Source organism: Labrus bergylta, chromosome 20 (genome assembly GCF_963930695.1).
Source record: "Labrus bergylta chromosome 20, fLabBer1.1, whole genome shotgun sequence".
NCBI classification, from domain to species: domain Eukaryota; kingdom Metazoa; phylum Chordata; class Actinopteri; order Labriformes; family Labridae; genus Labrus; species Labrus bergylta.
Genome location: NC_089214.1, coordinates 12,151,184 through 12,175,474, shown reverse-complemented (window position 1 = coordinate 12,175,474; position 24,291 = coordinate 12,151,184). Strand labels below are relative to the sequence as shown.

General features: G+C 41.7%; 1 protein-coding gene across 1 annotated transcript in view; it reads left to right on the top strand.

Moving 5' to 3' along the window:
- Positions 1–24,291, top strand: part of stau2 (staufen double-stranded RNA binding protein 2) — a gene marked incomplete in the record, with an annotated part of 90,858 nt that overhangs the window by 50,759 nt on the left and 15,808 nt on the right. The window contains 1 exon segment of the mRNA XM_065948762.1: positions 12,691–12,804. Coding sequence (XP_065804834.1) covers positions 12,691–12,804 — 114 coding nt within the window.

Genomic DNA, 24,291 nt, shown 5'->3' with positions numbered 1-24,291 from the left:
TCCAATATTAGTCTGCTGCGGATATTGCAATGTGAATGTTTTAAGGCGGTAATGACAGTTGAGCTTTGTTACGGCACTGTGGCGGAATTGCAGTCTGCTTAGGGCTATTTTCTAATCAACATAGACATTAGAGGGTTTTTAGAATATCACATCATTCATCAAAATGTGGCCTATTTTATGTTTTGAAGCTCATGGACTTTTATGATATTTTACAAAAATACACAACATTGTAGGTCATTTTAATTTCAAAGAAGGAAGAGTAACCTCCTTTCTACATTTCACAGTTTTTCTTGTGTGGCACGTATCTTCCCCCACTGTACATTTCACATCTGAGCCATGTTTGTACATCTCAAAAATATAGTTATAGGAGTGTCAGTGACTTGTTTTTATCAGAGCTTTAAGAATTGTTGGCGAGTATTAGACAAATTCATTAACTTTGTCTCTCTTTTAAAGTTGTTCATTGTTGCACATTTACCATTGTTGCCGTTTGTTTCTTCTGGTTACACAGCCTCATACTAAAGGCCTCCATGCTTCAAAAACACATGATTGTTTCCAATTTCACATTGAGTTCACTTGTGGAATGTAGGCTTGCAATTCATTTAAACTGTCATCAGTTTATGAAATAAAAGTCACGATTAAACTTGGTTAAGGAATCCCATACCCTGTTAGCGTGATCAAGCATAAATATAACACACACACACACACACACACACACACACACACACACACACACACACACACACACACACACACACACACACACACACTCACACAGACATTCCTGCATTGGTTTCTCTCCCTCTGGATTGTCTCTGTAAATAAGAATGTGTTTTTTGTCAGTATGCATGCTTTATAGAGAAGAAAAGTAGCATGCAAAGACAGCCACACACAAAGGTATTTGCATGAGTTACAGGTGTCTAAGGTGGAGGATTTGCTAAACTTATACTACAAGGAGAAACTTCTTTCAGAGGATGAGAAAATAAGTGGCGCTTCTCAGGACAAGTGGGCTTGTGTGAAGAGTCTTGAGAGCCTTTTTCTGATTCTCACTGTGGACAACATTTGCAGGGTAGAACATTAGTGCTGGAACAATACCGTTTTATCACAGAGATTCCTATAGCTAGATTTCAGTATTACATGATACTAGTTGCAGGATAAGACTAATTGCATATATTTGGGGGGAAAAAACCCTGATTGTCAACAAAGCAGCAACCTTAGGTGGTGGAAAAAAAAAAGAAGCTAATGTGGGAGTGCATATGGAGGGAAAAGAAAGTGATCCCACCTTTGTACTATCTAACAGAGGTGTTACAGGTCAGTGGAGCCAGCCGTGGGGAGCACAGCTCAATTGTCCACTTGAGGCTGGCTGCAAAAGCCCTGGAAGTTCTATTAACACCCGTGTTAAAAATGACCATTTAGACATCAGAAAGAAACATGCTTACATCCTGATTGAAAAGGAGGTTTTGGTTTGAATAACCAGCCTAAGCTCCACCTTTTTGGCTAATACTATTTAACTTCGTCAGCAACTTCAGAACTATGCTTCAGAAACCAAATTGGTGACGTCCCTGAGACTACGCCTATGTTTTATGCAGTCTGATGTCGCTAACATTTATCCATCTATGACTAATATTAAGCTTTCTGCTTGCACTGCACTGTAGTTAATTGATATATTGCCATAATAATTCACCAGATGACTTTTAAAAGGGGCTTATGAATTGCCAGTACAGTCACGTTTACAATTTTGTTTTTGTCCAAAGCTATACATCCAAGATTAAGCAAAAACACAAGATAGGAACCTGACAGGAGGAAACAACACAAGTAAGGGTATGATTGGACAGAGGGGCTGACAGGCAGTGCATAGAGGAAATGCACAGGCTTTACAGAAACAGATTTTTTTGTTTTGTTTTATTTGATCATCATCATCAACATAAACAACAATAAATGGTTGATACCTGATAGAGCATTTTAGGCTGTATCGGAGGCTGATACAGATACTGCAATGGATACTTATACCAGGATCTGTATTACAAAGACTCTATCTTGGAACTAAACCTCACAGGTGAGTCTGTCATTGCCAAAGTGGATGCACCCAGAGCTGAAACACACACTTGTAGCTCTCGTGTGCAAAAAGAGAGACTGCCCAGTGTCTGTTTAGATCAGTCCCTGCTGATCTGCCGGTGCATGCCATGCCACTGATACCAGGGCCTGTTCATTTAAGCTGCAGATGCTTTTTATCAGTTTGAGCGAAAACATTTTATCTTAACCTGCTGAGGGTTCCTTTGAAAGGCCTTTGTTATTGCTCTGAGCCTTCCTGTGTGTGTGTAACCTGAGAGAGCTCTGCTGGCCGGCCAAGCCCAAACACACTCGTGCATATACACACACACACACACACACACACACGCACACACACGGACGGACAGACACGCACACACACACGCACACACGCACACACACACACACACACACACACACACACACACACACACACACACACACACACACACACACACACACACACACACACACACACACGGACGGACGGACACGCACACACAGACACACGGACAGACACACACACACACAGCAGGTTCTGTTTAGGGGAAATAGAAGAGTCATGCTAATCTTTTTGTCGTTCTCAGACTGCAAAAACTACTTCACTTAAAAACAAGAATTTTCTTTGTGTATGGATCTTTTTTATGATCTGTGGAAACAACACACGAGCATCAGTTCCCTCGCATGTTTTCATGTGCGTTTGCATGCTTCTTTAGGGAGGAAATCAGGCTGTAATTGAGACATGCGGACATAATGCGTTCTATTGAGGGAATGTTTCATATCATGTGGGTTTGTAATGAGAACCTCTGCTTGCCATTTTGGGCAGACTTTTTAATGCTTTTGTTTTTGTACGCTTAAACCGCCACAGATTTGAAATGTTTTCACTCAAAAAAATTCACTTGCCTCCCTTTTTTTGCCAGACATGTAATGTGCCGCTTTGTGTTGAGCCATCGCTCTCTCTGGAACACGCTCTGTTGTAATACTTTTTTACAAGTCATTTGATAATAATCTCCCCGCCTGATGAGTGACTTTGATTTTGTAATAGAACTATGTTATCCATGCGAGCGGATTACAGTGACTGCCCAACACTGGATTAAAGGAACTAATAAGCACTGAGGACATTCTCATAGTGTCTGTTTCCTCCATGGAGCTCTGCAGACAAAGGCACGGGCCTACCTGCTAAGCCCTTCTTTTGATTTGATTGGAAAATAGCCTCCGGTGGAAGCTCCGACTGGATAAGCAACAGTGTGTTGTACTCACGCCAGTTTGGAGCAAGGATGCTGGCACTTACTGCGCTCTGTTTGTGTGTGAGTGTGTGTGTATTTCCTATTAATTTGGCTGCATGTTGTTGGCACGGCGGGTATGTGTGCTGGAAGTAGGGCAGAAACAAAGAAGCAGGAGGTAATAGACAACACATGGAGTTAAATGAAGTACTGTGTAAGTGCCACGTAACAGATTTTTCTTTTTCCCCCCCTCATATCTCTCTCTTTGCTGTTTGTGGTTCACTTGTTTTCTTTTGGTCATTTTGCACTTTTATGGTACATCTTCACTTTTGCCTCCCATATTCTGCTCAGTCTAATTTGCACGCTGGTTGTGCAGTTTAAATGATCTCACCCTGTTATCACAGTCACCTCATGCCCATTTTTTTTTTATCACATCACTTAATAGAGTCTTCACAGACTGCCACCACTTCATGTTATTAACTACAACCTCCCTTTAAAGTTAGAATGGAGACTTCTTTCAGATCACTGATTGATGGAAATGTAATGATTTCTTCAAATGGAGCAGTGATTCACACCCGGACTGAGATGCTTCTACTGCTTCAGAGCCGATGTAATACTCGCTTACACCACACCTGTCTGCATGCACTTTATTTCTTATTCTTTTCTTGGAAGACAGAACTGAGCAGCTCTGAGAGAAGCTCTGTTTGTTTGTCCTCGTCTGAATGTGGACTGGCAGCGTTGGAGTGATTTAGTGGTCGAGTGAGTTAATGAAGAAGAGGGGAGTGAAAGGGGCTGAGAGAGAGAGAGAGAGAGAGAGAGAGAGAGAGAGAGGAAGTGTGGATGAATGACCAGTGTGTGTGTGTATATGTGTGTTATCACATACTGCTTTTATTTGTGCACTAACAATAAGAGTGATTTCTCGTGAATAAAATCAGGAAAGGTGTTTATTTAGACTGCAGTTAGATCAGTTATCAGCTTGGGGATCTGGGAAACCAGCAGTGATCATATTTGGCTGAAGATTTCCAGGCCACTATCTTTGCATTTTATCCTTTTCTGCCTTATATTATTATTTTTTGTATGTTTTTTAGCTACAAATATTGCTAGAATAAATAGCAACACACAGCAGTTAGTCCAAAAAAAGGGACAAATAAACAAACAGACACCACAATGTGGAAACTCAAATTTGAAAGCTATTAAGCAGCAAACCCCATGAGTGTACTGAATTGAGAAACATTGTGTTCTATTGCAAATCAAATTAAAGAGGTAGAATGTTTTATTTCCTTGTATAAAAAATCTCCCTTTCAATCATATCCACTTAGAAAACCAGTGGATCTTGCATTTAAACCGCATGTTGTCACCTTGCGCTGTGGCTGTAATTCTATTTATAGATGAACCTTGTATTGTTAAACCAGAAGTGCATGAAAACAATGACACAGAACAGTAAGCACGCATCTCATTATTTTTTGCTGCAAAGAATAAACCAAGCCATATCCCTAAGTAACTGGCAGGTACAGTGAATGTAGCACCAGCACAATTTAGAAATTACACCCCTCCTGAGGTTGTGTTCTGGTCGTGCAAATGGAAAATATGACAGAACCACTTTGTGTATTGAAGCATAGATTGAAAGCAGCCAATATAGTTTTGATGACCTGCATAAAGCATAACCTCATAGATTAGTTGTTGCTTTTGTTACTGTTATTATTATGTAGTTGGATCTCAAATCAGAAGTGCAGAACCCCTATTTGTAACACACATGGTGCACTGTTAGTGGTACCAAAATGATGAATCATCATGTTTATATGGGTCAGATGTTAACTTTTAATGATGCCGGATATTGCAGTGTTTCAGGAATTGTTAATATCCTCTTGCATGTGGGCGATGAAAGGTCAGGATACTGTACTCTAACAATCCCGGTTGTGTCTTGGAGACTTGAATGGTATCTACTGTATCTATCGGTTCAGTCCACCTGCTAAACCCAAACGCAATAACAGCACAGAGATAGCAATCAGCTGAGTTATGTTATCTCGCCATGACGGGCTTAACTCTGGAGACGGATTTAGAGAGAAGGGAGGACCTGAACTCTTTTTTGCCGTGCTGGAATCACAACTTCTATGTTGGAAATCCTGTGTTGATGAAAACACTCTCCTTGGCGGGTGGCTGGTGTTGAAATCTAGTCAATTCAGTTCCCAGGATTTCTCACATGTTCTCGTTGTTTGCTCTTCTCTCTCTCTCTCTCTCTTTCTCTCCATCTCTCTCTCTGCGCTTCCTTCTGTGGCTGTGTAGAAAAAAAACACTTGAAGTGGTGCCGACTACACCTACCCTGCTTGGGCACTTTTACCCTCCTTTTTTCACCACTTCTTTTTTTCTCCTCGCTCATTCCTGATCTCCACGGCGAACTCCCATCTCTCTGTATCAACATCAAACGCCTGATCTTGAACAAACGTTCAAAGACTCCTAACAGTGTGTTTCCAACTTCCTTGTCATCGTCTCATTCCTCTACTCTCTGTTTACTCAAGGATTTGCTTTAGAAAATACATTTCGAGATGGCTAATCCCACCAAGTTTGATTTCTGCGGCACAGTGATGGCTTCCAGCTGCACTCTGCGGCATATTTGTGTGAAGAGCGCTCTTCGAAAACAAGTTTTGTCGGTGGTATAAATCAGACCGTTAATGCTGTGCTGGCTCAGCGCACAGTCTCTCTGCTTACATGGTGGCCCTCCGTGTGCGTGTCGATGCGTGTGTCTGTGTGTATTTGGCAAAACTGAGTGATGATGTTCTTTCACCACAATCAAGCCCATTTGCAAACCCTTAAATCAAATACCCTCAAGTGCCAGCACAGCAAATTACAAATTTGAATATGCAGCATCATCTTTTTTTTTTTAACTTGACATTGTTCTTTGTATTTTGATAGGATTGATCATATTTCATGTTATTGCCAACACTATGCATTAGTAGCAGCTGGGTGCCAGCGACGGTCCAGAATGGGAGAGATGGAGGGTGTGTTAACATGGCACAGTGTTTGAAATCCTAACACTTCTCTTTATTAGAGCACTCGCACGTTTGTGATTAGGCTGCTGTAGAAACAGCTAACCCGACACTGTCTAAAGGTAAATAAATCCAACTTGCTGACATCAAAGAAAAGACAACACTCAGAGACTGTCACTGAGTGTTCATCATATATCATGTTAATGAAAAGTGGCCAATAGAGGGGACCGCTGGGTGGGACAAAAAATCTAGAAATTGTTTTGACAGAATAAATCCCCTTTGTGAAGTAAATAGTTACTTTTGGACTAAATTTATACAGAATAGATCAATGGTACCAGCCAATAAAACCTCAAAGATAGCTGTAAATCTTCAGAGGACGAAAACAATTTGATGTCGAGATAAAGACAGTTTGTAACAGTCAGAGAGGACACTGTTAAGATCTCTGTCAGAGTGAAGTCCAAAGACAAACAACACATTAGAGATTAGGATCATAGAGAGAAAACAAAACTGGGATCATTAAGATATATTCTCAACTTAAACCATGACTTGCCAGCTACTCATTCACCAGATTAACCCACTGGATTCATGTAATACTCTATAGATACCTTTGGATTTTTTTGATTTAACACTTTGCCTGTTTGTATTCCTGGTAGATACACCAGAACCAATCACTTGTTTGATCACAGTACAACAGTTTGTTTTCCTGTTCATTTAAACACGTGTTTATTAACATTTATTGCGTTCTCCATAAATGACTGGCTTACTTAGAAGTTGGGACTCAAGTCTGAACTCTGTGAATTGGTTCCTCTTGAGGTTTTGAGAGTAGCAGCTTTGTTTGCCCTTAACCTCCTGCAATTTAGAAGAAGTTAGAGGTATATTAGCAGTGTGCTTTAAACACTCTTGACCCCTGATGTTCCCACTGAAGTGGCTCGGCCTGGACCTCTAATTGCTTCTCACCAACAATGACAACATTCCTCGGCTCAGAGGGCTTGTTTATTTTTGCAAAAATCTAAGTTATTTCCGTGCCTCTCGACAAACTACACGCCATCGAGTCTGGAATCAGAATAGTCCTGAAGTATTTCTTTCTGTGGCTTTAACTGTAGTGACATGACAACATTCCTTATAAGTATGTGTGTTTGCCGTTACCTTGGCAGTATCGTGTAACCTAGTGAAAAAGACATTTGCGTGCATGTCCATCGTATTTGTTCGATAATTTATTGGATGCACACAGGCAAATGTGGGCACTCAATATTCAATTTGGTAATGGCTACATGAGTGCTGAGACCGTGATTGCTTTTTAGTTTGTGCATGCTCGTGTTTGTTCGAATGAAGAGCAGCATTTGAAGACGAGCCATCGAGCTTTAGAAGCCAGATGTCAGAGGTCGTTCCACATTAGTGCCGCCGATCAATCGCAGGCCTTGCGTAACTTTCCTTCCTCTTTGTCTTTAAAGGAAGTGGATTAGAGGCTGTTTTCTGAGCGGGGACCTGGGATGATTAGTTAGGCCTGTTTAGAATGCATGCGCTCACAGATGCACACAAACAGGCGCTGAAAAAAAAAAAAAAGACGGCCTGGATGGGAGAATAGACAGTTTGTTTTTGAGATGCTTGTTATTTCTGTGTCTGCCAAATCATGGCAAATGAGATGATGCCATAATGTTCTTTGATGCTCATGCACAAGGCAGCTGTCTTTCCTGCCTCCAGGTTAGAGTTGCTGGAAAGTCTCCTAAGTAATCAGAACTTTGACTATTTCATCAACAAGCCACCAACAAAGTAAGACCTCCAAGTGACATTTGATCATTGGCCAAATTTGTCGTTGTTGTTGTTTGATCCAGAATTTGGCTAATGGCTGGAGTCATGACATGTTTATATGAGCCGCATGCAATATGTCAATTCACATTAGAGACCTACAACAGTAGTTTTCCAGATTCAGCTCAACATCTTCAAGAGGACGATGAAGTTCAAAGGAAAAACTTTGAACAATAGTAATCTCTATTAACAGAATCTACATAGAATAACATAGAACCTGTACACTCGGTACTGGAGTTTGATATGTGAATTGTTCTGGTTTCGTTTGTTGTCCTAGTGTTATTGGCCAATCACGTTTCAGCAGGCTTTGGTGTATGCAAGAAGAACAGTCTATTTGGAGAGCATAAACAAGCTTTTGAGGAAAGAACAATAAAGATAAAGAACAACACGCCAAAGCTTGCATCTTCAGTTTCGAGTTTAGAGCCATGCTAGTGGCTCTGTCAACATGTGGTCTTGCACCTCATGCTTTTAACTTACTTGTTGGTGTTATCATGTTCACCAGTTTAGTCTTCTAACATCTTCTAAGCAGCACAACGGTGCTGTTGAGGTTTGCAGAGGTTACAAACACATAAAAACAGAACATTGACTTGATGATGGCAGTAAGGTTATAGCTGATGGACGAAACCAATTTTGTAAATTTCAGTCAGAGGAACAGTCACATCATCGCCAACTTTCATTAGACCCAAATAAATATTAAATTAGTCTTCCTAAAATCAATGCAATCCATCAATTAATTATTGAGATTTATCAGTCCTGACAGATATGTGGACAGACTTTATGAACCATCGCAAAAAAATTAGGAAACCTCAGGAGGACATTTAGAAAAGAATCCCTTTCCTCGTTTTTCACAGTAAACAGATGTTTTTATTCTTCTATATTCTCTATTATTCTACTTCGAAGATATATTTCAAAATATATTTCCATAAGCTTTGTCAAGAAATGTCTGGTATCAAATATAACACTACAATTCATTAATAATGGATTTACATCATGTTTGAAAATTAAAAACAACTTTAATTGGGTTTTGCTAAGATATACCTTCTCTAAGGTTCCTCTTAGACTTCCATGATCAAAAATGCTTTGTTAGAGGCATCGTATGTCCTGCCAGTTATGTACCGTGCCCCATGTACAGAGGCTATAGTCCTTGTTTCAGCAGCCCGGGGTTGGAATTTATCCTCAGCCCTTTGCTGTATGTCACTGCCCACTCTGCTCCCAATACGTCCAGTCTCTCTTCAGCTGTCCTATCCAATGAAGCCATAATGGCCCAAAAAAATCTAGTTTAGAAGTTTTCATCATCTTAGTAAACACACTTGTGCTAATACACTCGTTGAAAGTGGGTAATTTGAGAAACCCAGACGTATATCTGTTTGCATTGAGAGACTAAGTGTCTGTTTCCTCCAGCCTCACCGTCAGCTGGAGTCTGACAGCTCGCGATAGATGAACCAAACAGACTGCCCTCCGATCAGAAACATGATTCCACAATGTACATCACAGGCTCCAAACCACAGGCCTCTGCTCTGCCTAAATGAACCAGCATTCTGCACAATCAAAAAAAAAACAACTCACAAATGTATATCTTTGTGTGCAGCACCTAGACCACAAACACAGTTCTGTGCTTAGTTGTATTTCAAGCTACTTTTCTGCTTTTCAAACATCTGATATAAGTTCCTTTTTATGAAACAATGATACTCCTCGCCCCTTTAAAAGACCCCCCCATTTGACTTTTCTCTCTTTCTTTTTCTCCCTAATGTTGAAGTCTGGAGAATTTATTAGAGATTAACTTGTCAGAGAAGGCTCTTTCCACGGCTCACTTTACTACATTCATCATTCATACACATAACAGATAGCATTCCACAATTTATCACTCTGGACCCATCTCCTCAGCAGCAGGTGTGTGTGCACATGCATGTCCACATGTGCACATATATCTGCATGCATGTGTTCATATCTCTCTGTGTTTTGCGTATGTTAGGAAGGGGCTGTTTTTTAATCGGCAGTCAGCGATATGTCTGGCCGGCTGGAGCTCACATACACACACATGATCATAACTCATTCAGACACACACACAGAGACAGACACCTTGCTCTGGAAGCTTTCAGTCACAGATCATATACATCTGCTTGTATTTCAGTGTGCGGGCATGTGCACACACACAAGAAATTCTGTGCTGCATAATGTAAAAAATGTAAAAATTCTATCCTGTGAGGTAATCACATACAGAGACACACACATTTTGTGGTGTGAAGCATATTTGTTGCTGATTAAAAGAATGTAACAGAATAAAACTGCCTAGCCAACATAAATAAACAGAGACAAACCAACACCCACATTGTGTATATATATATATATACAGTGGGTACGGAAAGTATTCAGACCCCTTTACATTTTTCACTCTTTGTTTCATTGCAGCCATTTGCTAAAATCCAAAAAGTTCATTTTATTTCTCATTAATGTACACTCAGCACCCTATCTTGACAGAAAAAAAACAGAAATGTAGAAATTTTTGCAAATTCATTAAAAAAGAAAAACTGAAATATCACATGGTCATAAGTATTCAGACCCTTTGCTGAGTATTGAGTAGAAGCACCCTTTTGAGCTAGTACAGCCATGAGTCTTCTTGGGAATGATGCAACAAGTTTTTCACACCTGGATTTGGGGATCCTCTGCCATTCTTCCTTGCAGATCCTCTCCAGTTCTGTCAGGTCGGATGATGAACGTTGGTGGACAGCCATTTTCAGGTCTCTCCAGAGATGCTCAATTGGGTTTAGGTCAGGGCTCTGGCTGGGCCAGTCAAGAATGGTCACAGAGTTGTTCCGAAGCCACTCCTTTGTTATTTTAGCTGTGTGCTTAGGGCCATTGTCTTGTTGGAAGGTGAACCTTCGGCCCAGTCTGAGGTCCTGAGCACTCTGGAAGAGGTTTTCTTCCAGGATATCTCTGTACTTGGCTGCATTCATCTTTCCTTCCATTGCAACCAGTCGTCCTGTCCCTGCAGCTGAAAAACACCCCCATAGCATGATGCTGCCACCACCATGTTTCACTGTTGGGATTGTATTGGGCAGGTGATGAACAGTGCCTGGTTTTCTCCACACATACCGCTTAGAATTAAATTAAATTAAAGTTCAATCTTGGTCTCATCAGACCAGAGAATCTTCTTTCTCATAGTCTGGGAGTCCATCATGTGTTTTTTGGCAAACTCTATGCAGGCTTTCATATGTCTTGCACTGAGGAGAGGCTTCCGTCGGGCCACTCTGCCATAAAGCCCCGACTGGTGGAGGGCTGCAGTGATAGTTGACTTTGTGGAACTTTCTCCCATCTCCCTACTGCATCTCTGGAGCTCAGCCACAGTGATCTTTGGGTTCTTCTTTACCTCTCTCACCAAGGCTCTTCTCCCACGATTGCTCAGTTTGGCTGGACGGCCAGGTCTAGGAAGAGTTCTGGTCGTCCAAAACTTCTTCCATTTAAGGATTATGGAGGCCACTGTGCTCTTAGGAACCTTGAGTGCTGCAGAAATTCTTTTGTAACCTTGGCCAGATCTGTGCCTTGCCACAATTCTGTCTCTGAGCTCTTTGGGGAGTTCCTTCAACCTCATGATTCTCATTTGCTCTGACATGCACTGTGAGCTTGTAAGGTCTTATATAGACAGGTGTGTGCCTTTCCTAATCAAGTCCAATCAGTTTAATTAAACACAGCTGGACTCCAATGAAGGAGCAGAACCATCTCAAGGAGGATCAGAAGAAATGGACAGCATGTGAGTTAAATATGAGTGTCACAGCAAAGGGTCTTGAATACTTATGACCATGTGATATTTCAGTTTTTCTTTTTTAATAAATTTGCAAAAATTTCTACATTTCTGTTTTTTTTCTGTCAAGATGGGGTGCTGAGTGTACATTAATGAGAAATGAAATGAACTTTTTTGATTTTAGCAAATGGCTGCAATGAAACAAAGAGTGAAAAATGTAAAGGGGTCTGAATACTTTCCGTACCCACTGTATATTCAACAGATAGGGACATGAACACAAGTTCAACGCATCTTTGTGATACACGCTGTTAGACATCAATCTTTGTTTTGAATGGCAGTTTATTTGTGCCATTCATGAACATGCCTGCAGCTGTGAAGGGCATAAATAGGCCAGGCCAACACATGCATGCGCACTCATACGTACACATGCGAATACACACACGTACACACCGACTGAAAGCCAGTGAGAAGTAGGGCAGACGAGCGGCCAGCTTTACCAGAGCCCTTGGATAAGAGGAGCAGCCTGTCTCAGAGGAGCATCATGTCATAACAGCCCGGATTGCACAGCATTTAGAAATGCCTGCAGTGTTAACCTCTCAGTGATGAGGGGTCGCCCAGTGATGTCATCAGCACCCCTTCAAATGCCCCCCTTTAAATGCACATAACCATCCTTACGTCCATCCCCCTCGATTGCCATCTCCGTGTGGTGTGGGTAATTGTCCACAAATGCTCTGTGGTGGCAATTAGACATGCAAGATTTACTCTCCAGCCATCCACTTCCCGCTGAAAACTGGAGATGTTGCAGTTAGCTTGTCTTCTGTGCTTTGACTGATCTTCTCCGGTGTTTACTTTTGTGGTAACTCCATTTTCCCACCTTTGCCCTCTCCTCCAGGTGCAGTACAGCGATGTACAGAGCGGCAAGGATTACGTGACCTACCTGACCCTCTCCCCTGTGCAAATGACTTTCCACGGCACCGGGAGCACCCTCCAAGCCAGCCATGACCAGGTATATGTGTGTGCATGTGTGTCTGATATTTATGTATATCCATTAGGAGGGGGGTGATTGTCACACCTTTTAAATGCACTATAACGTTCAGAAAACAGCACTCAAAGATCAAAGACTATATATTTCATTGGATATCAAAAGCAGGGGCTAGGGCGGACTGATTTAACTAAGCTTTTCTCAGCATTAGCAGGAATAACTTCATTTTGATGACCATTGCATGAAGCTGGCTGCAGAAACAGAAACAGTTTTGAGTTTTGTTTCTGTTGCGTGTTACAAAGTTGCATGAAAAATAGTCACCCTTTAAACCACTTTACAAGTTAGGTCATTTATTGAATGATGTATTGATGCACAGCACTTTCCACCACTCACACACATGGACAAGATGGGGATCCTTCCCGAAAAACAAAATATAAGCATTTAATAAGAAATATGTTGTCGATTGCATTGTGTAGTAACTGTCTTATCAAAAGTGGCAGTAATGCATTAAATAGTTATCCCCTTATATATCAGATGACCCAGTGACGGCGTTGAATATCAGACGGGCTTTAGTCTCTAGGTTTTCTTTATCCTGGTTCACTGAAGAGTAGCATGTAGTGTATACTGTATGGTGCACTATATAGGGCATATAGTAAGAAGACTGTCGCAGGGGTGTCATCCTCCAATTAACAGAGGAGCCTCGGCTCTGTACCTTTTTATTATTAATCACCGAGGCATCAGGAGCTCCTGTGATAATAATCACTCGGTGTTTATCATGTTCCAACCACAGGCAGACACCACTTATTTATCATTATCAATCCATCAAAGTTATCACCATCCTCAAATCTAAAAGAGTACCTCCACCACTTGTGGCCTGCCCCTCTCTTTCTCTCTCCCTCCCTCTCTAGTTTTCTCACTCAGTCCTCTCTCACATGCTCCCCGTATTCAGAAGGAGGCTCTTTGTCTTGTGTTGCCCAAGCAGAAAACCAGTTGCTTACATTCTATCATCTAAACATAGGACGCCCCTTTATTCAGCAGTCTTCAAAGCTTTAATAAAGCGCCGGCCAGGGCCCTGAATGGGACAGCTGACAGGGGGCTAGTGTCGCCACCGCTAGCTGAGAGCCAAGCCAATATAGGGCAGGCAGGTCTGCGTCGTCGGGACCTGTTGTTGCCAGGAGCACTGGGGCATGACCGACTGTTAGAGAAGGCCTTTCTTTTTCTGTTCTCAGTACAGTGAGGAGCACGACCACAAAGGGAGCACCTAACAATAAGGGGTCACTCTCAGAAGCCCCCAGACCCCAACACTTGTAGGCCTGAGGGGGTCACACAATGTCGATGATGGACATTGGCGGTTGTGAGGATGGGACTGTTGTTGACATACTTATAAGCGCCGAAGAGTTACCTGTGAGTCAAAAGAAAAATGTTCCCTCAAGCATCATGTCTCGCTTGTTAGGTACACGTTTTCATGTACCATGTGTGTTGGCACCAATACACTCAAACACACCCTCAGTTTTGTCTGTGTCATTACTCTCTGTAAATCTGATTAGACGGAGCAAGGGGATTCCTTGTCTTAGAAGCGATAACAACCTTTCCTGGAGCGAGTCTTTGTTGTTGTACACACACACACACACACACACACACACACACACACACACACACAACATGCACAGAAATGTGTGGTGACTCCAGTGTGAGTGCCTTGTGGGAATTTCACGCTGAGTTATCTGCACTGTCATGGAGGTTTTACGCCAGGTAGACCAGAGCAAATGATAAGGATCAACAGCCAAAGGAAATCCTCTCCACACCCCCTCTGCCCATGATCTATGAAGGGAAGATGTGGAGGATTAAGGCTGCGGTGATGAGTGAAGCGATAGGAAAAATACAGTTTGTAAAAACAATGATCCAAATAAATGTTTTTTTATGTTAGAAGAGGTGTTGACACTGGGTTTAATTTACAAGTTTGTGACTTCTGATGACTTGTTCCCTCTTTTTGCATTTCTTTCTTTATTTGTTGCTGATGATGTGTTTAATTATTTGTTTTGGTGTCAGGAGTGCAACGAAACATGTAGAGCTGTAAATCAGTATAGAAGGACATCCGCCATTGATTAAAACATTTAGTTAGTCTCCGTGTTAAATGAATGTATGACAATGACTTGATGAAAGAACACAGATGGCACCAAGATAAATTACTTTCTGTTACAAATCTAAGAACAGATGTAATTTAATCCCTTAATGCGTTTACTGTACAACAACAGAAGTAGTAATAATTGGTAGTGCGTTGACTATAAACAATTCCTCAAGGGGGCGCTGCCCTTTGCGGCTATAACTTTGTTGTTGTGGTTTAAAGTCAAAGGGCAAGTTTGTGCTCCTTTGTTGTTCTCGACAAGTGACACAAGGTACTCATGATCCATTACACCGTTGATGTGGGGATTGCCAGGAGCAGAAAAGTTAAGGTTAAGTTAAGTCCTTTGTTGCATGTCATATAACTCTCTATTCCCATGTTTCCTGTCTTTCAACGACTCAAGAACTAAGAAGAAAAGTTTTACCAATGTTGAGTGTAGAGACGAGAAGGTCTCCACTTTTAAATACTAAATTAAGATTTGATGACTAGAAAACGTCAGCTAGAGCATACATGTAAAATATATTTCATGTAACGTATGTTCAAAAATGAGTCATTTTAGACTTGCTCACAGTTAAATTCAGCTTCACCACACATGCTTTGAAAATGCTTTTGTTTGATTTATATAGGGGAGGGGGGGGCAGTAGCTCAGTCTGTAGGGACCTGGGGTGGTAACCGGATGGTTGCTGGTTCAAGTCCCGGTGCAGATCAAAGCTGGAGAGGTGCCAGCTGTATGAAAAACTAACTCATGTCCCATATAAGCAAGCTAATGCTCATTTTGTTAGTATGTTCAGTTGGGACAACACACATCAAAGTTGGAAGGTAATTTGTGTCCTGCATGCCATTTGAATGTAGTTGTTAGTACATTTCCACTTCAATATATTCTTGGAATGGTCTTTCTAGGTTGAAAATCAGGAAGGAGCGAATACAACGCCTTTGTGTATGTTGTTTCACATTCTCTCTTATCGTTTTCAGTCGTGTCCTGTCTTGTGTACATCTATGCTCAACGAGTTTTGACAATTTTACAATGGTCTGCTCTTTATCAGCAAGTACAAACACACACACACACACACACACACACACACAGAAGCACCTACACATAAACAGTGTTTGGGTGCCATAATCCTTGGCCTTATGTGGACATTCCTGGAGGGCCTGTATGTGTGAGAGATATACAGCTGAGTGCTCTCTCTGACCTTATGTGCCATCTCCTCTGTGCCATCTGCCAGACACATGTTATCCTGCAGGCTGCTGCATCATCTGGAGCCCAAGATGTTGTTTGTCAACACGCTCGCCACTTCGGCTCTAAATTATTCTTTTAAATGTTTAATTTCAAACAAATACTTGAGATGAAAAGAACTCTAACTTTGTTCTAAATGTGGAGCCTGTCTCATGTTTGCAGTTGTAGGTTATTTATAGGTGACCTCTTGTTAGTAGCAGAGTCAAATTTGCAACCGTGACCTGATTTGTGGACACAAACTTTCAACCTTGCTGTCTGCTTAAAAACTCTCCCAAGGTCATATCAGCTTGCTCAGATAAATCTGCATTCACTCAATTGATATCTGTCAGTTACAAGACCTAATTAAAGACCCTGGCTCTGCGTTTCATTAAGACTTTTATTTTTTTACATGACTACATGCTTTCTAGACAGGCTGAATTCTGTGTTTGTTCTGCAGAGCTGAAGTAACTCTCTGGCAGTCCCTCTGTGGCGGCAGTAGGACACCAGGGGGGCCGTGGCCCACTGAGCAGTGTGTGAGGTGTCGCTAGTCCAACATGAGCGGCCTGCAATCGAAGATGACAGGGTGACTGTTGTCTGCCACCAGCCTGTTTGTGTGTGGGTTTGGGTGGACGTGCATGTGTGCGGTGCTTGCTTTGCGTGCAGTTATGTCCTCAGCTGAGCTGTGCGGTACCAGGGGCCCTGTCTCCCAGATTGTCAGCTGTGGCTGCTTTGGTTTCCTGCAGCAAGAGTCCATTTTGGCTGATTTGATAAGACATGTTGAAAATAGTTCGTCAGGATTAAAATGTGTTTTTTGACAGGCTTTCAGGTAATGAGGCCTACTTTTTTTCTGGTTTACTTCTTGTGAATTCCACTGAGCCTGCCAGGTCTTCTTTTTTTTTTGTAGTTTCTTAGGTAGCTAAACAAACAGCTTAGGTATTGCCAGTTCGGGGTGGGTGTTTAATGCCCCTTTTAGGCTTTCGATGTGGAACACTCAGGCGTGCAAAGGTGGGGCAAAGTCGTCGCCCTAATCCACCATCGGCGGTAGTAACAGAGGCTTACCAGGGACGGTTTCTCGTGCTTCTACATACCATAATGCAATGTAAAATCACGCACTTGGACGCCGATATTTCTCCGATCTACTAGAAACCAGTTTGGTTTTTGCAGTTAAACATGTTAATGAACTGGCATGAAGATTGGCATTCTTTCCTAAACCTCTTACCACAATTAAGCCATATCAGAGGCCCTCCTCACAAAAACGTTTAACTCAGTTGTGCTCTCATTCCCTTTGTGAGCCTTCACATGGCTGACATAACTGAATCAAAATGCCATTTGGTCACGTGCTTGATAACCATGCCATCATGTTCGGAATCCACCCTGCAGAAAGAACAACACTGGACAGTTTAACTAAATTAATTGGGTATCTGACCTTGTCTCTGGTATTTGGGGTCTTGCAGCCAGCAGAGTTTAGTAGAGGAAACAAAAGATGAAGGAACAGGGCTGGAAGGGAGTGATAATGAGAACATCTATTTACATTTTGCCCACATTCCTGCGTTCACTCACTCTGCAGACTGATTATAGAGGGGGGGGGGGGAAATGGCACTGAGAGAAGGTGGTGGCAGTAAGAGGATAGATTAAACTGATTCATGGCGTGGTGACTGCTGGGAGGGTCTTCAGAGATCTCCTGTGGAGGTCAGCAGAACAGCAGGAGAGGGAGCGTCGAGGGGTGGAGGTTGTACAAGTCTTGTGTTTGAAGTCTTCCTTCCCAACTGGGGGCACAGACGTTACCCAAGGCTGGGCTGCTCTCAGGGGGTCCTGCAGAAGTGTTACCCAACCAGGCAGGCAGCTGTTGGACAAGCTCTCCTCCATTCTTATCTGTCCCGCCCGTCTCCTCTTCATGTGCCAGTGTTGTGTAACCAAACACAACACCTGGACGCAATTTAAATCGGTGAGGAGAAAACATGGGAATGTGACGTCATCTGCAGAGACACGACCTGGAGGTTTGTCATGAACATGGACCAGACAAGTCTTATTTGAGTTTCTAAAAGCCTGAGGAACTTCCAGTGTGTGTTGTTTTGTAGCCTCCCTGTGAACAAATCAGTACCTCTTATCTCATTTATGATCTTGCCCTGTTAAAGGGGTTTGTGGGTTATCTAATGAAACACCCCCGTTGTTTTATCAGGTCAAAGGGCTCCCTGTTACACAAAGTTATTTTGGGATCTGAAACACCTCTAATGGAAGGAAAAACAATTAAAGTAGATTACTCTTGATTAATCACATTTGGAATAAATAGCATTATGTACTTGCTGCTATTAGATTATTAACAGTGTGTAATGTCACAAGGGACTTCTACAGAACGTGGGAGACTTTAATACAGAGAGTTCAGACATCAGTGTTTACATAAAGTTCAAACCAGAATAGACTTTACTCTATTTATGTTACAGAAAATATGATGCTTCCAATACCAGATGTTATATCTGTAAATGTAAAAAAAAAATTTGAGCATTGTCTATTGAAGATACAAATTGTTAGATTAGTTTGATCTGGTATTTAAAATTTCCTGCTAAGGTTTAGAGATCAAGTCAATCTAAATGGATTGAATGCGTAGTAGTCAGGTTCAGATTGATCAGCTTTTACCTCACACCTTCTCTCACCTACACCACCTCATCCAGCACTCCCACTGTCAGACCTACCAGACTCTTGACGCTCCCCTTACTCATCCTCATCCTGTACCCGGCCGGGGAGAGAGAGACAGGACAAAAGCATCCACGGAGCGATCCATCACTCCCCGCCTGTCTCCCCGCATGCCGTCCTCAGGAAACACCTTTCAGACCGAGGAGATTAGAGTGTGACATGAGAGGAAAGGAGTAGTGATAGAATGATGGAGGAGAAGGTAGAGGTGGTAAATGATTCAGTTAGGGGTAGAAAGAAGGAGATGGAGCACTGGAGAGAAATTGATTGAGTAGGGGATATCTAAGATGGATGAGGACACAGATTGAGAAAAGCACCCATTGAAGTTTTTTTTTTTTTCTCGTTGCACATCAGAGGTGGCAGTGACCAGCCGGGAAAGAATACACATGAACTTGCCCATTGAGGGAAGTGTTGATGGCTCCAAGTGGCCTCTTGCAAGATTAGCATGTCTATTAAGGGCTGACATAGTGTGGAAATGAACACGCACTCTCTCACACACACACACACACACACACACACACACACACACACACACACACACAAACACATATACACACATGCAAACATCTAAACTTTATGTGATTTAACACCAAAAAAGTTTAGCAACCAAGAACAAAATGTAAAACTCAAATATGAACAAAAGTTTGAATTAAATGTTATTATTTTTTTAAAGGCCACTACAGCACACGTTTGAACATTTCAACACTTATTAAAACATGTGAGCTAAGAGAATTTAGCAAGAGTCGTTCCAAAACAAATAGGCCTTTACATACTATAAATGATAATCAGGAGTCAGAAAAACTAGAGTAATGTATTAACAACAAACTGGACAAAGAAACAGTAAAATTGTGTTTCAAAGATTTTAAATTGATAGATCCTGTATTTAAAAAAAAAATAAAAAAATCTGCTCAGGATCCAGAGATGTGAACTAGCTTTATAGCTAACCCCCGGCCCAACAGTTGGGTTGATATATTAAACTAACTAACTAAATGATCCTAACGTTCAATTTTCGTTGTCTGCGATCCAGAATTTTGAGAGGTGTTTGGAAAGTATGTGCAAGAAAGTAACTCGACACTTAGTAGATGTCAGAGATGTCAAAAAAATTGTCAGACACTCAAATAAATGGTGAACAAGATGAAGTGTCTCACTACCTGCCAGTTTAGATCAAATTCCATTATGTGGTATTTCTCTGAAGGCTGAATTGAAATGTGATGTATTCACAACTGATGAGGAAAAGTCATTCTCTTGCATTTAGCAGCATTAGCACTGTAAGCAGGGCGTTGTATGTTAAAGCAGTAAATCAGTTGTTTCTTTATCCGTGAAATTGATATCCATCTTTATAGATTCTCTCTACCTGTTGTTTCTTGGACCTGTCAGACCAGCGCGATTGTTTTAAGGCAACCAAAGGTGTCACATTCATTATCACCCCGGTGCTAAGAGGAACAAGATGTTATGGCAGTGGCCTTGCAACCTCCACTGCTGTAAGGCTCTGTGTGTGATTTCCCACACACACAAATTTGGCGTGGCCTCTGAACCAATCACACCTCCCTTCACTCATCACCTCCCCCGTGGGAGGCATGAGCGAGCTGGGCGGCTAATTTGCTACCTTCCTACCTACCGCTCTTTGTATCGTCTTTGGCTCATTAGCTTAATGTCATTTGATACTGAGTGATAGACCGCCTTGCTGAAAAGGTCCCCGAGATAAGAGCCAGGTATTTCATCTTTTTTTTTTTTTTCTGCTTTGCAATCTCCCGGTGACAATGTGTGAGATATGTCACCTGTGGAGAAAACACCTTTTCTAAAAACTAACACCGTCAGGCTTCTTTTTTTTCCCCTGCAAAGGTTAACACGCCTTTGTTTCATAATCAGCATTATGCAAATGGTTTTACAGGCCCCTATTATAACACAACGTATCCTAATATACAAACTATATTAGAGAGATTATTAAGGCGTCTTTTTTATAGAAGGTCCCTCTTGCTTCAAAGGGAAGAATTTAACAAACAAATATGCATAGCATGTGTGAAAAGATTCACAATCTCCTGTATCACACCATCAGATGACATGGATTTAAAAAAAAAAAAAAAACTCACGCTGATGATGCTCTTAGCCTTGTCCCCCTCTTGCAATGTATCAAACATCTTTCGTCAGACTCCTCTGAAGATGAGCTTTCGATCTTGAAAAGCCCTTTAACTTGATCCGTGACACACGTACTGTGGTTAAAACATCTCAGAATGAATCATTGTGAAGCGCTCCAAGGGCAAATCAAACACTGACAGTAATTGCAGGAACACCTCAGGGACATAAAAAAACAACCACACATGTACATTAAACAAGACAAACTGAACAATAACCTGTATTGTTGCTTGTCTTTGACTCTTTTACCGCTTTCCTGACTAAATGTAATGAGATCTGCCACATGCATCAATGATATTAGTTTGTGAACGTTCTTTTTGATCTCCATCGTACAAATTGTGATCGTTGTATTATTCTGAAATGAGAATCTATCGCTCAGTTGTTAATGAGAGCCTCCTGCTTGATAGAATGTGATTCATTTATCCTAAACTAAAATCACAAGGCTGATAAGATTTTATTACATGAATGCCACAATTTGTGCTCTTAATGATAGAACAGTAAAAAACAAAATGCTTGCACTGGTGGGGGCAGGGTCATTAATGTCCACCATTAGGATCAGGTCGCCATGGCTTCATACTGAGTTATGGAGATGAGCGTAGCGACAAGGGAATGTTTTTCTGTCTGTCTGACCCCCCCCCTCCCTCCCCCTCCCCCTCCCTCTACAACCACCTTCCTCTCATCTGGATGTTAACGCATTCTCAGGCCTCAAACTGCAGACATTATGAAACACTCAAAACAACAGCCACGTCGGGGGTTAACACCAGTTACGACTGAGGTGTCACACACTCCTGCGGTTTAAGTAAACAGTGTGTGTGTGTGTGTGTGTGTGTGTGTGTGTGTGTGTGTGTGTGTGTGTGTGTGTGTGTGTGTGTGTGTGTGTGTGTGTGTGTGTGTGTGTGTGTGTGTGTGTGTGTGTGTGTGTGTGTGTGTGTGTGTGTGTGTGTGTGTGTGTGTGTGTGTATGTGTATCTGCCTGCCTCCCAGCCTCATAACAGTACCCTCCTCTGTAAATAAAGTCACAAGTGTCAGCTTGTGTTCTGTTTTACATGCAAATTCATCCCACCCCTTTGCATTTAAAGGAGATAGGAAAGATGAAGTAAACCACACGCACTGCATGAATGTGAAAGGAAGCAGCAGCAGCAAGTGAAACAGGAGATGTTGGGCGATGATGTTTTTTCGAAGGAGAGATCAACTCTCCGGTTGCATGTCTGAGCTAGCAAAGCAAAAGTCAGGCTTGCGGAGGACAGTCCTACAACAGCAGGCGATTAATCCTAAATTTGAGTGGGTGACATTAAAAATTGTTGACATTGTACTCTCAGAGGCAATGCATTCGTGTATTTTATGTTGAATTAAATTGCTGTTAGGCTGGGTCGCTGGCTGGCCTAGCGGTTTAGTTTGCGTGCCCCATGTACAGTATAGAGGCTGTTGTACTCGAAGTGGTTGTCCTGGTTTGACTCCTTTTCCACATCTCATCCCCAATTCTCTGTCTCCCTTGTTCCTGACTCTATCGATTGTCCTATCTGAATAAAGGCTTAAAAGTCTAAAAAAAAAAAATAACAAATAAGCTGCTGTTAGTCATACCTTTTAATTAAATATCAAAGGGACAATATTCAATGTTAATGTTATTTACTGGATTATTTCTTAGCTGGGACAAGTGACTTAATGGAGTCTCTGCTGTTTGCCTGGAAATTGCTCGAAGCCAAGAAATAGTGTGACATATAATCTCTTCTCATTGCTGAATTTAACACTTCAGCTTTCTATGCCTTGGAATAAGCAAACCTTATATAGACATCATTTTTTAAGCTACTTTGGGGAACTATCAGGTTGTATTGATTTTGGCAACCCCTGCGGACCAAGCAGAACTTTATCTCTTCGTTGATCTTATCCTATACATGTGTAAGTAGTGTTTGCTGACAAAAGGAGGTCATCCTTCTTTGTTTGAAATGTGAAACATGCAACTCACAATGAATCTCAGCCGTTGAAATCTTTTGAAAAGCTGTCAAAGCAAATTTCGTTTTCCTAATCTGACACCTAACCCACGGCAGTCGTGTCAAGAAAATAACTAAAATGAAATAATCAATTAATTGTCCATTTCACTCTGCTTCATAACCAGCTAAGAACTTCGCTTTGGCGTTTAAATGAGCCCAAAAGGAGCAGAAATCTAGGTGTATTTGCTTAAAACAGTATCAAAGAAAGAGTGGAAAGCAAAATAAAAGCCATCAGCTTTTAATTCACAAACGCCATCAACACGTTGACTTACCTTCTGGGAATCCTCCAGACTTTACCTGCTCTGTTCACTCACTGGCTCCTTATGACATCACAATGAATTTCTATGAAAATGATACAGTTAGTATCAACTTCATTCTCACACACCACTCCTTCAGGCATGGCCAGGATAGTTTCAGGGTTGCCGTGTGTCTCAGAAAAAAAAGATAAACTAATTGAGGTGTCCCTCAAGGTTCAATTTTAGGATTCCTGATAGTCTCTCTGTATTACAATTCTGTCTTTTATTTAAATGGATGATTGGATGGAAATGTATTTTCTTCTGCTTTTGTTTGCCTTGAGAGTTTCTGTATGTGTTACTGGTTCTGATTAGATGCTCTCAGCTTCAGACAATGTGTAGAAAGACTGAGTATCAGGAAATCAGTCATTATAAATGCATATGTAACTCATCTGGCTTTGTTATGAATGCGTGGCCAAAGGAAAACCACAGAACGACATTATCTCAACGTTGGTTGTATCTCCTATAGAGCGCACACCTCAATTTACCATGAAGGGAAGAAAATAATGTTTTGATTGCTCTTCTATAGGTGTCGTGTAAATGGAACATGTGCAACAGAGGAAGAAATACTATCCACTCACATGCACACACACACACACGTTGGTTAAGATTGATGCGGTAATGATTTTCCCAAAATTGTGTGATTTATTGTTCATGCTGTTAAGTGAGCGGTATGGAGCAGCATAGTTACTAAATAAACATTTGTTTTAGGGGCCCCCTGTTCCTCTGGGATTCTCTTTATTCCTAATTCCCCTCTAACATCTCTCTTAACCCTAAACGTATTCTCTTTCTTTTGCTCTTTGTTTCTCTGTCCGTCTTTCTCTCTTTGAGTTCCGCACTCACCCCCACGTACACATCTCCTTTGTGCCCAGTGAGTAAACGTGGAACCGTGTGAGCCTTCAGGAGGACTTTGAAATGAGACATGGCTGGGACATCAGAGGACTCTGCCACCCTCAATGAAGCCTGCTTGATTTATAAGAGAGCAGGGATAGGGGGGGTAGTTTCCAGAGGCACACAAGGCCATGAGGTCCTCCATTAGTACCCTGACCCCTGTTTCATGGGACCAACCGCT